Source organism: Mustelus asterias, chromosome 12 (genome assembly GCF_964213995.1).
Source record: "Mustelus asterias chromosome 12, sMusAst1.hap1.1, whole genome shotgun sequence".
In the NCBI taxonomy this organism is placed as follows: domain Eukaryota; kingdom Metazoa; phylum Chordata; class Chondrichthyes; order Carcharhiniformes; family Triakidae; genus Mustelus; species Mustelus asterias.
Window position 1 is genome coordinate 81,524,147 of NC_135812.1, and position 17,037 is coordinate 81,541,183.

General features: G+C 44.1%; 1 protein-coding gene across 1 annotated transcript in view; it reads left to right on the forward strand.

Annotated features, from left to right (window-relative positions):
• mgat5b (alpha-1,6-mannosylglycoprotein 6-beta-N-acetylglucosaminyltransferase B) overlaps positions 1-17,037 on the forward strand; it is a 911,118-nt gene that overhangs the window by 332,620 nt on the left and 561,461 nt on the right. Inside the window, 2 exon segments of the mRNA XM_078225993.1 lie at positions 11,907-11,927; positions 12,897-12,903. Coding sequence (XP_078082119.1) covers positions 11,907-11,927; positions 12,897-12,903 — 28 coding nt within the window.

Consider the following 17,037-nt stretch of genomic DNA (forward strand, 5'->3'; position numbering starts at 1 on the left):
AAGTTTCATGAAGAGAGAGAAAGAAAGAATACATTTAATGGCTTGCCCCTTCAGCATCTCAGTGGTTTGTCCTGTTCTGCAGATAAAACAATTTCTTAAACAGGATAAAGGATTGGTTGGATTGTCACGTGACCTCTCTCCAACTCCGCTGTGACCCAAATTTGGTCCCAGCTACTGTATTCCAATTGTAAATTGATTGGATCATGGCTGGGAATTCCTTCCTTTGCCAGGATCCCATTGTCCAAATGGGTAAGTCTAATGGCTTGTGTCCAGTCAGTTCAGTACCCAAGTGATTGTCTGGATGCTCTGCTAATGGGAGAGAAGATGGTTGCCATTCTTACTCCTACAAGGTCAGTGCGGCTTTGCAGACAGGTTGTCTCCTTTTCAATGTTTTTGGGATGTAGAAGGTACAGTGATACACACGTGCAGCCACATTTGATCTGTTCCCAAGTCACTGGAAGGTGGCTATAGTTTTCTATAAAAAATCAATTAAGAGTTTCCGGCAGTAAATTGAAAATAATTTTTTGATACAAAACATGGTTTCACAACACTGATTATGATGTCCAATCTGATGACGTTCATTTTAATTGAATTCAGGAGCAAATAAAATCAACCCTGTACCCATATAGACTTAGAAGTGGTGGAATCAATGTGTTTTTGCCAGGCAGTCGGGAGCTGTGGAACAGACTGCTGGGCCATTTATAGAATTCTAACGTGTGAATTGAACATGTTTCTGGCTGAGATCAGAGATTCCCCTCTTCAGATGGTATGTATTCTATCACATTATTCAGGGCCGGAGTGATCTCCTGGATTCATGCTAATCATCTGCTGGAGTTGGAGAGGAACTTGCTGTATTTTGCCCCCTAATTGGCCTGGGTTTATATCTGGGGCCGGCTTCTCTGATCTCGCCCGCAGCTGGGATTCTACTGTCCCAGATTTGGATGAAGTGAAGTGAACTGGGCGCCAAATTCTCCGCTCTCGCTGGCAGCAGTGCAGCGTGAACAGCCGGACAATTCCGGCCCTGGTTTCATTCAAGAATTTACATGGATTTAGGAAAAGCTGGGGATTGTAGATATTGTGATGCCTGAGTCGTTGCGTAGGATGGGCTGGGTGGACCAGTCTTTTCCTATGTCATTGTCATATTATATATAGTATGTAATCAAATTCCTGATTAAGCAAAGACCCATTTATTTTCTATTAGGCGGCTTCATTAATTACCCCTAGAATACCCTGAAATCTATGTGCTTGCATTGAGGAATCACACCCTATAAAACCCATTTTCCACCTCTCTGACCCTTTATTGAAGAGTAAATGGCAGAGCAGACTCATAGGCCAGAACTCTACCAACTTGCCCACCACGGAATCAGCACGGAATCCAACAACAGAAATCTCCGTTGATCTCAGGCGGGAATTTCCGGTCTCGCTGGAGCGAGGCCATAAAATCCCGCCCATAGGGTCAAATAGTCTTTTCTTGTTCCTATTTTGTGTGTTTGTATCTACTAAATACATCTAAACTTAAATATGACATCTTCCATGTTGCTGCAGCAGACATCTTTGTTCTTTACATAATATCCTGTGTTGTGATATGATGTATGTGTTCCTTTAAGGGAGCATATCTTAAACTGCTGTCAGTTACAAGCACTGAGACATGATGTAGTAGTCCCAACACTCTGTACTCAGAATGCAGCAGCAGATGTACAAGTCAGACATGTATATTGTCCTCCAAGTTAACATTGTATGTATTTAATCTTATTTTCAAATAAAGAACCCACGTTCTTGTTTTACTAATCTGCGTCATATGATTGGCACATTTACATAAAATCGAGTAACATAATATCCTGGAGTCCAGTCCCTTTGATGTCCTCAGTGAACTATTATCTTTTACTTGGTAACTGCTGAAAAGTTCACCATTCTGAAGCTGCTGGTGATAGATTCTGAATCCATTAGTGGCTAATGTATCTGATAGTTCTTTATTCCAATGGATTGGAGTGATGACTGAATGTAAGTTCTCCACAAATGGTATATTAGTGTAAATTGAGGGTATTTTAGTTATTCACATTTTCTGTTGGTACATAATAGGTACATAAAGTTCATGATATATACTGTGAGTCTCCCTTTCTATACCCACCCTTGGAATCTGTCATGAAGCTGTATACCAATCTATAAGAACTTTTGGCTGGGCTATGCAGAAATGGCGGAATTTTCCCAAAGAATGATCAGAGTGTCATAATGGCGAGAAAACTGGAGTGACCAGCAGGGACCGGACCACAATTATCCCACACTTAGTCATTTGCTGGGAGAGCGTTGAGTTGCTGGGAGGGACGGGGCCTAAACATGGCAGTGAGCCTGGCTGCAAAGCAATCAGGAACTGTATTGAAAGGGCGCCCTGATCTCTCAGTGCACTGGGAGACCCCCCTCACACCCCATGGACATTGTGACAACCCCCTCCCATCGACAGCATACTTCCCCAACCCTTCCCCCAACATGGATCACTGGCATCGAGGCACTGGAGCCCTCCCAATGGGTCCCTCTTCATGACCTCTGACATGCCCCCCACTTCTATAAGTCCCAGCATGCCCTCCCTTCATAGCTCCTAGTCATGCCCCCCCCCCCCCCCCCCCCCATCATAAACCCCATCATGGCTCAGGCCCCACCCCCATTCAGGCCACACCCCTTTAGCTGACATTTGGGCACTGACAGTGTGCCAGATGGGCACTGCCCAGCCATGTCCCCCACTACCAAGGAGCTTCAATGGCCTCCGAAACTCTGGCGTGACCATCATGTCTGGTCTCCACTAGTGGAGGCCAGCAGTAAATCTCGCCAGGCTCATGCTGCGCCCAAGTTCATATGAACCCAGGAGCTGAGAGAAACTGGCGTTGAACGGGCTAAGCATATTTAAATGCTACTTTAAATATACTAATCGGCCTTGCACCCTTCTGGTTTGCACCAGTAGGAAGAGACTGGGTCAATTGCAAACTGTTTGGCAGGTTGGCGTGTAATCCGTTTTTAGGCCCACACGCAATTTTCTGCACAATCTGCAGCAGGTGCAGCGAGGCCAGAAAATCACCCCCATCACCTTGTGTTTGGGAGAGGCAATGGTTTCACTGGTTAAGTGTGCCAGGACGGCACAAGTCAATCTTGTTGTACTTGCCAAACTAAAGAATAATATGGGTAGCCTCTTTGTCTCTCTGAATAGGTGGTGTGTGAAAGCTGGATTACTGCAGAGCCCAGGGCTCTAACTTCAGTTTGACCATGCAAAGGATATTAAAAACAGAAGCATGTCCTTCACACAAATAACCCTTGCACTTCCATCTTGGCATTTTGTTAATTCCCCTATTTTTCTACTACCTCCATTCTTTAAAAAGAAAACTGGATAGATTTTGAAAACCTGACGTTCATTCTTTTGTAATCCTATTTATAAAAGTATTTAGATACGGATGAAATACAAACTCAACATCTTGTCAGATGCAAGAACTCACTGGCCAGTATTTTATGACCTCATTCAGGCGAGGCTCGTAAAATCCTGCCCGAGGCCAGTGGAGAATTCCATTCTGTGAGCCGCGCCCGCCCTGATCCGGGGTGGACGTGACGGTAAAATCCCGGCTACTGTGTCTTCAAACTTGGCAAATTACACTAACAATAACTGTGAAATAGTGACAAGTTATTTCGTGATGATTTTAGTGCAAGTGATTCAATGTCACTGCTTCTCTGAGAAAAAATTCAGCACAGCGCAATGATACCATGTTACTGTTACTTCACAGTAAGGAGTCTAACAACACCAGGTTAAAGTCCAACAGGTTTATTTGGTAGCAAACGCCACTAGCTTTCGGAGCGCTGCTCCTTCGTCAGATGGAGTGGAAATCTGCTCTCCCAGTCCAATGCCGGCATTTCCACATCACTGTTACTTCAGACATCAATCATTTATTCGGTTGACAAACTATAAATGAAACCAGAAGGGATGCAGGATAGTTGTGAAAGGAAACGATGTTTGAACTCAAGTTTTGAACTGTGGAAACACATGCAAGGCATTAAATCATGATTGAGTCACATGAAAATACACAACTTTGAGGCAACTTTAACTGGAGATGCACAGTGATCGGTCAGCTGATTGAACATGGCTGCTGATTGACTCTTTTTTCAGTCACATTTTCATGCTGCCAGCTGTCCATTGCAGTTGTCGGAGAGGACAGGAGATCAGGTGGTTTCCACTTTGAGCCAGCCAACAGTTAAAGCTGTCAGTTGGTGGGGGAGTGGTCCAGATGGTGCTGAGACTTTGCATGGTCTGGCAATGAGCTAGAGATTATGGTTGGAATATTACCGGCACGCGCTCCCTGGAATCGGGGCGGGCGAGGCTCGCAGAACAGAATTCTCCGTTGGCCTCGGGCGGGATTTTACAAGCCTTGCCCGAGCGAGATCATAAAGTACCGGCCTGTGTGTGGGCACTGGAGGAGCGTGATTGCTCATTCTAACTGCATGAACGTAAAATAAGACCTTGAGAATTGCTAGCAGGGCTGCTCAGTGCGGGTACAAAATGATCAGAGCTTCCAATGCATGTAGTCGTATTTTCATACAGCAAGTAAAGGCCCGTGGGCCCATCGAGTCTGCACCGACAATAGCTATCTCTAAAGGCGCGCTAAGCCCATTTTCTAGTACTTGTCCCATATCCTTGAATGTTATGATGTTTCAAGCGCTCATCCAAATACTTTTTATAGGTTGTGAGATTACCAGCCTCCCCTACATTCTCAGGCAGTGCATTCCAGATTCTCACCATCCTCTGAGTAAATGATTTTATTTTCTCAAATCCCCTCTGGATCTCCTGCTCCATCACCCTAAAACTATGCCACCCTTGTCCGTTCATATGTACTATAAAATTTCAAGGTGACACCTAAGGCATATGCTTCCTCTGAATGGGCAATCCCATTACCAGAGTGCAGAACTGTTTGGAGATATGTGTCAACCCCTTCCTAAAGGACATTCGTGAACCAGATTGGTTTTTATGGCAATCGATGATCGTTTCATGATCGCCATTACTGAACTTAGCTTTAAATTCCAGATTTATTAATTGAATTTAAATTCCACTAGCTGCTACGGTGGGATCTGAGCCCTTCACCCCAGAGCAAAAACCTGGGCCTGTTGATTATTGGCCTAGTGACATCGCCACTACGTCACCATTTCCCTCTCGCATTGTGTTAGTTTAAAAAATCTGTCCTTAACAAATCTGTGTTGGTTTTTCTTCAATTAATTAAATTGGGCATTTGCCCAAGTGACTGCAATTTTGTCCCAATTTATCGTTTCTAGAAGCTTCCCCCACCAATGAGGTTAAACTGACTGTCCTGTAGTTGTTAGGCTTAGTTTTACACCCTTTTTTGAATAAAGTTGTAACATTTGCAATCCTCCGGTTCTCCGACACCACCCCCTTTATCTAAGAACAGAAAATGATAGCCAGTTCCCCATAATTTTCACTCTTGCTTCTCTTAGTACTCTTGGATGCATCTTATCTGGTCCTGCTGTCTTAGCAATATTAAGAACTGCTGGGCTATCCAATACCATTTCCTCATCAATTTTAGACCCTTCAAGTGTCTGAATTACTTTCTCTTTAAGCATGACCTGCAGAGCATCCTCTGCTTTCGTAAAGACAGTTGCAAAGCATTCATTTAATACCTCTGCCATGTCCCCTGTTGCTTTAGGGGAGACAATGGCATGGTGGTTTGTCACTGGACTAGTAATCTAGAGACCCAGGGTAATGCTCTGGGGTCCCAGGTTCATATCCCACCATGGCAGATCTTGAAACACAAATTCAATAAAAATATGGAATGAAAGGTTTAATGATGGCCATGAAACCATCTGGTTCATTAATGTCCCTTAGGGAAAGAGATTTGATATCCTTATCTGGTCTGGCCTACATGTGACTCCAGATCCACAGCAAAGTGGTTGACTCTCAAATGCTCTCTGAAATGGCCTTGCAAGCCACTCAGTTCAGGGCAATTAAGCATGGGCAATACATGTTGGCCGAGCCAGCGATGCCCACATTCCAAGAATGAATAAGAAAATGTGTAAATCCCCTTTTAGTCCTGAAATGGCCCCACACCTCCTTTTACCACCAGTTCAGCAGGCTTTTGTTTCCCTTTTATGTTCGCTGCCAGTTCCTTCTCATACTTTTTCTTTGCTCACCTTATTTGCTTTTTCACTTCCCCTCTGAATCTTCTATAGTCAGCCTGGTTCTCAATTGTATTATCCATTTGACATCTGTCATAAGCACACATTTTCAGCATCATTTTAATCTCTGACTCTTTGGTCATCAAGGAACTCAGGATCTGCTTACTCTTCCTTTCCTTTCACGGGAATACACCTTGTACCCAAACTATCTATTCTTTAAAGGTAGTCCATTGTTCAGTTTTCGTCTTGCCTGTCAACCTTTATGTAATAACTTGGCTCCACCAGTTATTAATGAACAAAGAACATTTATTAACAGTAACAGCTGTATACAGAGCAATGCAGATTCAATGCTTACAGTCATGCCTCCGGGATCTAACTGCTGGGACAAGCCCAGATAAGTTGAAGTGAAGCCCCAGCTAGTTCCTGATTGACCAGCCTAGATCATGTGACCCTTTCAAATGCTCCCCCTTAAAAGGACCAGACACCATACTTTAATTTCAGTTGATCCATATCTGATCCATTCTTACCCCACTGAAGTTGACTTGCCCTCATTTAATTATATTTACTCTGGATTCTTCTTTATCCTTTCCAATAGCCAATCTAAACCTTATGACACAATGATCATTGTCACGAAATGTTTCCTTAATCACGCTTGATCTATTTGTTTCACTTCATTTCCAAGAACCACATCTAGCACTGCCTCCTTCCTTGTTGGACTGGAAACATGCTGCTGTAAAAATTCTTCTGAATACACTCTGGGATCTTTTGCCTCTTTGTGCCCTTTATTCCACTACTATCCCAGTCTATCTTCGGATAATTAAAGTCTCCGGTTATAACTAGTCTCTAATTCTTACACCTCTCAGTACGTTCACAGAATTGTTATGATGCAGAAGGAGGCTATTTGGCCAATTGTGTCTGCACCTTTTCTCCAAAAGAGCATCATGACTTAGTGTCATTTTCCTGTCTTTTCCCACATCCCTGCACTTTCTTTATATTCAACTAATCATTTAAGGCTGTCTTGACTGGCTCAATTGAACCTGCCTCCACCACACTTCCAGGCAGTGCGTCCAGACCTGAACAACTCGCTGTGTGTAAAAGTTTTTTTCTCTCATCACATTTGCTTCTTTTGCAAACCACTTGAAATCTGTGTCCTCTCATTCTTGATCCTTTTACGAGTTTCTCCCTACCTACCCCTCATGACTTTGAACAGCTCGATCAAATCTCCTTTTAGCCAACTTATCTCCAAGGAAAATTGTCTCTCGGTCTATCCTTGCAAATTTGTTCCTCTGCATCCATGCCAACATAGGAATGAGGAGCAGGAGTAGGCCACTCGGTTCTTCGATGTTGCTCCGACATTCAATAAGAACATGGTTGAAATTATAGAAAAAATCCAAGATGAGAAGAAGTGGAGTTTCAGCCTGATAATTGAATCTACCTCACGAGTTCCCTCCCAATGAATCATTGTATCTGATGACAGTTGGTTTCCTCCGGGTGCTTCGGTTTCTTCCCACAGTCCGAAAGACGTGCTGGTTAGGTGCATTGGCCATGCTAAATTCTCCCTCAGTGTACCCAAACAGGCACCGGAGTGTAGCGACTAGGGGATTTTCACAGTAACTTCATTGCAGTGTTAATGTAAGCCTTACTTGTGACAATAATAAATACATTTTAAAAACTTAAAATTATATAGACATATATCCGCTAGCAGTGGAAAGGTGAGGTAATTCATTTCTTCTAGCTGTTCTTCAATGATAAGCAAGCCAACAGAAAATATTCAGCTTTTTTTATCCATAAGAAAATAATATTTCATCATATATTGGGGCGGCACGGTAGCACAGTGGTTAGCACTGCTGCTTCACAGCTCCAGAGACCTGGGTTCGATTCCCGGCTTGGGTCACTGTGTGTGGAGTTTGCACATTCTCCTCGTGTCTGCGTGGGTTTCCTCCGGGTGCTCCGGTTTCCTCCCACAGTCCAAAGATGTGCGGGTTAGGTTGATTGGCCAGGTTAAAAATTGCCCCTTAGAGTCCTGAGATGCGTAGGTTGGAGGGATTAGCGGGTAAATATGTGGGGGTAGGGCCTGGGTGGGATTGTGGTCGGTGCAGTCTCGATGGGCCGAATGGCCTCCTTCTGCACTGTAGGGTTTCTATGATTTCTATGATATTCCCCTTTCACGTGAATTTTTTCAGGATTTACCATCTGCAAATGTATTTCATCTTGACAAAACCTGTGGGATCTACATTGTATTCTTGGCTAGTCTTCTACAAATACAAGGACATCCAAGGTCCAATGGTGATGTCAATCCTCTTGCAATCTTCTCTCCACCCAATTATCTGAATATACCACAATGGTCTCATATTTTCCTATTATTCAGGTCACAATAATGTTTTTTTAATCATATTGTCATTGAGGGTAAAATGCATTAGTACAGACTGTGAGGAATCATCACAATGGCAACAATCTGATTTGCAAGCCTTGGTTAATTTGATATGTTTTATCTTAAAATGTTTCAAATGTTGCTGTTTCAAATATTGACTCAAACCGCCCCCCCACCCCCCGCCGCCTCCAGGGAGCTCCTGCAAATTATATAATCCCGATTTAAAGTGATTTACAGAAGGCTCGATAACCAATGGGCACAGATTTCAGGCAATCTAGTTCCAAGTCAGGATGGTGTGTGTGATGTGGAGGGGAAATTGCAGGCAGTGCTGTTCCCATGCATTTGCTGCCCTTGTCTTTCTAGGCCATAGGGATCAGAGGTTTGGAGGGGACAGTCGAAGGAGCCTTGGTGAGATGCTGCAGTGATTTTGTCGATGGCACACGCTGCTGCCACTGTGCGTCAGTGCTGATTGTGATTGTTTAAGTTAGCGGATGGGGTGCCAATCAATCAGGCTACTTTGTTCTGGATGGCGGTGAGCCCCTCGAGTGTTATTAAAGCTACAGTCATATTACAGCTTACCCAGCCACAAAATTAAAAAATAAACAGAAAAAAGCTATGCCATTATGGTATCGTTCTCTGGCCTTATGGCATTTTGGGACACATTTAAATATCAGATTGATTTATTATTGTCACATGTATTAGTATACAGTGAAAAGAGTTTATTGCGAGCTATACAAACAAAACATAACGTTCATAGAGTACATATGGGAGAAGGAAAGAATAGGGTGCTGAATATACTGTTACGGTTACCAATGGGGTGAAGAGAAAGATCAGCTTAATATGTGACAGGACCATCAAAAGTCAGATGGAAGCAGGGAAGAAGCTGCTCTCGAGTCGGTTGGTACATGACCTCAGACTTCTGTATCTTTTTCCCGACAGAAGAAGATGGAAGAAAGTATGTCCGGTGTATATGGGGTCCTTGATTATGCTGGCTGCTTTCCCAGGCAGCAGGAAGTGTAGATGGAGTCAATGGATAGGAGGCTGGTTTGCGTGTGGTCTGGGCTACGTTCACAACTCTTTGTAGTTTCTTGTGGTCTTGGTCAGAGCAGGAACCATACCAAGCTGTGATGCATCTGGAAAGGATGCTTACTATGGAGCATCCGTAAAAATTGGTGAGAGTCATAATGGGTAGGCCGAATTTCTTTAGCCTTCTGAGAAAGTAGAGGCGTTGGTGGGCTTTCTTAACTATAGCATCGGCATGGAGGGACCAGGATAGGTTGTTGGTGATCTGAATATCTAGAAACTTGAAGCTCTTGACCATCTCCACTTCATCACCATTGATGTAGACAGGCGCATGTCCACTATGCTTTCTGAAGTCAATGATTATCTCATTCGTTTTACTGACATTGAGGAACAGATTATTGTCATCGCCCCAGTTGACCAGATTCTCTATCTTTTTCTGGTACTCCGTCTTATCATGGTTTGGGATGCAACGCACCGCGGTGGTGTCATCAGCAAACTTAAAAATGGAGTTGGCACGGAATTTGGCCACACAGTCATAACTGTTTAAGGGGTATAGTAAGGGGCTGAGGACACAGCCTTGTGGGGCACCGGTGTTGAGGGTAATCGTGGAGGAAGTGTCATTGCCTATCGTCACTGATTGCGGTCTGTGGGTTAGGAAGTCTCATATCCAGTCGCTGAGGGGGGAGCCGAGTGCTAGGCCACTGAGTTTGGAGATGAGTTTTGTTGGGATAATAGTGTTGAAGGCTGAGCTGTAGTCAATAAAAAGGAGTCTGACATAAGCGTCCTTTGTTTTCCAGGTGTTCCAGGTTGAGTGTATGGCCAGGGAAATGGCGTCGGTGTGGACCTGTTGGGGTGATAGGTGAACTATAGTGGATCTAGGCAATATGGGAGACCAAAGTTGATGTGTGGCATGTTCAAAGCACTTCATGATGATGGATGTCAGAGCCACCAGGTGGTAGTCATTAAAGCACGCTCCCTGGCTATTCTTTGGTACAGGAATGATGGTCATCTTCCTGAAGCAGGTGGGGATCTCAGATCAAAGTAAGGAGAGGTTAAAGATGTCCCCGAATACTCCAGGCTGCTGGTCAGCACAGGATCAGAGTGAAAAAAGGAACAGTACAGCACAGGAATATGCCCTTCAGCCCACCAAGTCTGTGCCGACACAGATGCCTCTCTAATATTTTTTTGCCTCTACCTGGTCCATATCCCTCTATTCTCTGCCTATTCATGTGTCTGTCCGGATGCTTCTTGAATGTTGTTATAGGGTTTGCTTCCACCACCTCTTCCTGCAGCACAATCCAGGCATTCACCACACTGTATGTGAAAAACTTGCCCCTTACATCTCTTTTAAACTTTCCCCCTCTCACCTTCAACCTATGCCCCTGAGTAATTGACCCTTTGCATCTGGGAAAAAGGCTCTGACTGTCCACTCTATCCAAGCCTGTCATAATCTTGTAAACCTCTATCAGCTTCCCCCCTCATCCTCTGACGCTCCAATGAAAACAATCCAAGTTTGGTAAACTTTTCTTCATCGTCCATATGCTCCAAACCAGGCAACGTGGGGTGGCACAGTGGTTGGCACTGCTGCCTCACAGCGCTAGGGTCCCAGGTTCAATTCCCGGCATGGGTCACTGTCTGTGTGGAGTCTGCGCGTTCTCCCCGTATCTGCGTGGGTTTCCTCCGGGTGCTCCGATTTCCTCCCACAACCCAAAAGATGTGCTAGTTAGGTGCATTGACCAGGCTAAGTTCTCCCTCAGTGTACCCGAACAGGCGCCAGAGTGTGGCGACTGGGGGATTTTCATAGAAACTTCATTGCAGTGTTAATGTAAGCCTACTTGTGACACTAATAAATAAACTTTAGAACTTTAAACTTTAAAACATCCTGGTAAATCTCTTCTGCACCCTTTCCAAGGCATCAACATCCTTCCGGTAGTGTGGTGACCAAAATTGTACACAATACTCCAAATATGCCCTAACCAAAGTCTTTTACAGCTACAACATGATTTTCCAATTCCTATACTCAACGCCCCAGCCGATGAAGGCAAGCATACCATACGCCTTCTTGACCACCTTGTCCACCTGAGTTGCCACCTTCAGGGAACTGTGGATCTGCATGCCTAGTATACCCTGTATGCTAATATTTCTGAGGGCTCTATCACTTACTGTACACATTCATTCTGCAGTAGACTTTCCAAATCGCGTCACTTCACATTTGTCCGGGCAAAATTCCATCTGCTATCTTTCGGCCCAGGTCTCCAGCCAATTTATATCCTGCTGTATCCTCAGACAATCCTCCTCACTATCCATTATTCCCCCAATTATTGTATCACCTGCAAATTTACTCGTCAGACCACCCACATTTTCCTATAAATCGTTTGTACATATATTATGTATAATATATGTATACAACATTGCGGATAGCGATGAGCATTGTCGGGCAATACAGCAGGATATAGATAGGCTGGAAAATTGGGCGGAGAGGTTGCAGATAGAATTTAATCCGGATAAATGCGGAGCGATGCATTTTGGAAGAAATAACATAGGGGGGAGTTATACAATAAATGGCAGAGTCATCAAGACTATAGAAACACAGAGGGACCTAGGTGTGCAAGTCCACAAATCCTTGAAGGTGGCAACACAGGTGGTGAAGCTGGTGAAGAAGGCATATGGTATGCTTGCCTTTATAGGACGGGGTATAGAGTATAAAAGCTGGAGTCTGATGATGCAGCTGTATAGAATGCTGGTTAGGCCACATTTGGAGTACTGCGTCCAGTTCTGATCACCACACTACCAGAAGGACATGGAAGCGTTAGAGAGAGTGCAGAGAAGGTTTACCAGGATGTTGCCTGGTATGGAGGATCTTAGCTAGGAGGAGAGCTTGGGTAAACTGGGATTGTTCTCCCTGGAAAGACAGAGAATGAGGGGAGATCTAATAGAGGTGTACAAGATTATGAAGGGGATAGATAGGGTGAACGGTGGGAAGCTTTTTCCCAGATCAGAAGTGACAATCACAAGGGGTCACGGGCTCAAGGTGAGAGGGGCAAATTATAACTCAGATATTAGAGGGATGTTTTTTACACAGAGAGTGGTGGGGGCCTGGAATGCACTGCCAGGTGGGGTGGTGGAGGCGGACACGCTGACATCGTTTAAGACTTACCCGGATAGTCACATGAGCAGCCTGGGAATGGAGGAACACAAATGGTTGTTCTAGTTGGACCAAGGAGCGGCACAGGCTTGGAGGGCTGAAGGGCCTGTTTCCCGTGCTGTACTGTTCTTTGTTCTTTGTTCTTTATTACACACAACATAGGCCCCAGCACTGATCCTTGTGGAACACTGCTTGTCACAGACCTCCAGTTAGAAAAGTACCCTTCCACTATTCTCTGCTTTCTATGCCCAAGCCAGTTTTGTATCCATCTTACCAGCTCACCTCATGACTTCGCCTTCACCTTCTGTATCAGCCTGCCATGAGGGACCTTATCGAAGGCTTTAGTAAAATCCATGTATACAACATCCACTGCCCTGCACTGGTCAATTTTTCTTGTCACTTCCTCAAAATACTGAATCAAGTTTGTGAGACATGACCTCCCCTTCACAAAACCATGTTGCTTATCGCTAATAAGCCTACCCTCTGCCAGATATGAGTACATCCTGTCCCCAAGAATCTTCTCTATTAATTTTCCCACCATTGATGTGAGGCTCACAGGCCTGTAATTTCCCGGATTATCTCTTCTGCTTTTCTTAAACAGAGGAACATTGTTAGCTACTCTCCAATCCTCTGGTACCTCACCTGTGACTAAAGAGGATACAAAGATTTTGGCCAAGGCCTCAGCAATTTTTTCCCTTGTCTCTCTCAGTATTCTGGAATAGACCCTTTCTGGCCCTGGGGACTTGTCCACCTTAATGTTTTTCAAAACCTCCAACAACACCCCTCTTCTATACACTCTTTTTATCCCAACATGTCCTGGAATGCCAGCATCTACCTTTCTACAGTCACCATCCACCACATCCTTCTGCTTTGTACTATTTGTTAGGGACCTCATCTGGCTCCTGGGATTCTAGCTTGGTCTGGTATCTTTAAATAGATCTGGAAGGCATGCTGATATACATGAAATGAATTGATTAAAACTGATTCCAGTAGTAATTATTGACTGGAATTGTCTCTCCCCTGAGCGCAACATACACACGCCTGACACTTCAAAGAATCAATATGACTCAATAGTGCAAGTAGAATCATAGAATCCATACAATGCAGGAGGAGGTCATTTGGCCCATCGAGTCTACACGGACCACAATCCCATCCTATTCCTGTAACCCCACATATTACCCTGCTAATTACACTAACACTAGGGTTAATTTAGCATGGCCAATCAAACTAACCCGCACATCTTTGGTCTGTGGGAGGAAACCGGAGCAGAGGTGTTGTGGTTCAAGCTTTCTTTTTTACTTTGTGCACAACAGAAGAATTATTTCCAAAAAGAAAGCAAGGATGGAATTTAATCCAGACAATGGTGGGTTGGTCCTGCAAGTGTACCCGGAAATTGGCAGGATTCCCGAGCAAGCGGGAAGAGACCAGCCAATCGTGATCATGTGATAGTCAGCCAATTAGGGGAAATGACATGTCCAATTACATTCCAGAGATGGACCCTGGTATCTGTAGATGTCTCCCTTGGCTCTGTTCCTCTGCCGCATCCCTCGATAAATAATGCCATCAATCTCGGTTTTCAAAATTTCAGTTGACCCAACACCCGCAGCCTTTTTAGAGAAATGGTTTCAACATTTACACTGTCCCTTGTGTGAAAAAATGTCTTCACTCCTGAATGGCCCTCTTCTATTTTTAACAACATGTTTGCTTGTTCTGAGTTAGTCCACTAGAGTAAATAGGTTTTCTGTACCAATCAATCAACTCTCTTTATCAGCTTACACATCTTGTTTAGATCACTGCTCAGCTTTCTGAACATATAAACCCAAGTTTATCTTACCAACCCTCATACTTTCACTTTTTCATGCCTAACAAAATGCTCCAGCATCTGGACTGCACCTCCCACCAAGGTCAATAAAACAGAATGCAGTATTCCAAGCGGGGTCTGCCGAAGGCACCGTGCAACTGAAGCATTGCTTACTCACTTTTGTATTCCAAATCCATGTTGATAAAAGTCAACATCTCATTAGCTTTTTTGATTATCTTTTCACACCTGTGTTTTCCTCCCACTTAGAAAAGCCCCAGGCATCCGCACTGGAGAGGGGAATGTCAACGTTTATATCACAGTCCATCTTGTTGGACTCACTACTCTCTGAGGGAAGAGGAGGATGATACAAAAGCGATGACATCCATTTACAAGTTGACTAGCTATAGCCAGCATTTTGGTTTCAGAAAATGCCCATTCAGCTAGCTTCTGAACTTAACAAAGATTACACGAGGCTATGTGATATCGCCAATGAGCCGAAATACAATGGTGAGGAATGTTCAACTCCTGGGCACTTTACAAATGACTGATTTAAAGGCACATTATCGCATGAACCCAGGGTTCGCCCAACACAATGGTCAGAGAATCTGAACCTTGAAAATTACCTGGAGTAAAACCCCCGCAAATTCTCTTTTGAATTTTGTTGAATTCATTGGATCAGTTCATGTGTATAAACTATAGAACCATAGAAAGGTTATGGTGCAGAAGAAGGCCATTCAGCCCATCGTGACTGCACTAGATAAAAAAAAGAGGAAAAAATAAGCTTGTTGCTTATTTTCACATTTTCCAGCAGGTGGTCCATAGCCTTGCAGGTTAGGTGCAGATCCAAGTATCTTTTACATGCGTTGGGCACTTCAGCCATAGCCTTCAATTCAGGCAGTGAATTCGAGATGCCAATTACCCTCTATCAAAACATTTTTGCCTCATGTTCCCTCTAATCCTTCTACCGATCATCTTACATCAATGCCCCCTGCTAATTGCCCCCTCAGCTAGAGGAAAACTGGTCTTTCCTGTCTACCCCAGCGATGCTCCTCATAATCAAAGAGGTCACCCTTCAGCCTTCTCTGTTCTAAGGAAAACAATCCTAGCTTATCCAATCTTCCCCCACAGCTGCAATGTTCAAGCCCTGGCAACATTCTTGTAAATCTCATCGATACGCTCTTCGGGGCAATTATGTCCTTCCTGTAATGTAATGACCAGAACTGTACAGAAAATAGCAGCTGTGGCCTAACCAGCATTTTATACAGTTCCAGTATTACATCCTGCTTTTGTATTTAGTACTTTATCCAATAAAATAAAGTATTCCTTCCTTTACCACCTTATACACCTGTCCTGCCACCTTCAGGGACCTGTAAACATGTACTCCAAGGTCTCTCACTTCCTCAACCCCCCTCAATATCCTCCTATTTATTGAGTATTCCCTTGCTTTGTTTGCCCTCCCCAAACCCATTACTAAATATTTTTCTGGATTAAATTCCATTTGTCACTTTTCTGCTCACTCAACCAAACCATTGACATAATTCTGGAAATAACAGCTATCCTCCTCATATCAACTACACAACCAAGTTTATGTCATTTGTTAATTTCTTAATCATGCCACCCACATTTAAGTCCAGATCATTGATATATACAACAAACAGCAGAGGCCCCAACACTGAGTCCTGTGGAACACCATTGGAAACCATTAACCTTTGTTTCCTGTTGCTGAGCCAATTTTGGATCCAACTCACCACATTCCCCTGTGTCCCATGGGATCTGACTTTTCTGATCAGTCTGCCATGTGGGATCTTGTCCAGTGCCTTACTGCAAATCTATATAGACAAAATCCACTGCACTACCCTCATCAATCCTCCTTATTTCCTCAAAAATTTGATTAAGTTAGTAGGACACGATCTTCCCCTTACAAAGACATGTTGACTATCCTTGATAGATCCCTGTTGAATCTGTGCCTTTCTAAGTGACAGTTTAACCCATCTCTCAGAATTGATTCCAATTACTTGCCCACCACTAAATTGAGACTGATCAACCTATCATTTTCTGGCCTGTCGCTTGCACCCCTTTTAAATAATGGTACAACATTCGCAGACCTATGAGACTGTGCCTGCATCTAGTGGGGAGATATCCTGAGAGCATCCATTATTTCCCCCCTAGATTCCTTTAACAGCCTAGGATACAATCAACGGGGTGGTGTTGTGGCGCAGTGGTTCGCACTGCTGCCTCACAGTGCCAGAGACCCAGCTTCAATTTCAGCCTCGGGTCACTGCCTGTGTGGAGTTTGCTCTTTCTCCCCATGTCTGTGTGGGTTTTCTCCCACAGTCCAAAGATGTGTGGGTTAGGTTGATTGGCCATGCTAAATTGACCCGAGTGTCAGGAGGATTAGCAGGGTAAATGAGGGTTATGGGAATAGGGCCTGGGTGGGATTGTGGTCAGTACAGACTCGATGGGCCGAATGCCTCCTTCTGTACTGTAGGGATTCTATGACCTATTCTTCTATGATCACTGGACCCTGGTGATTTATCCACC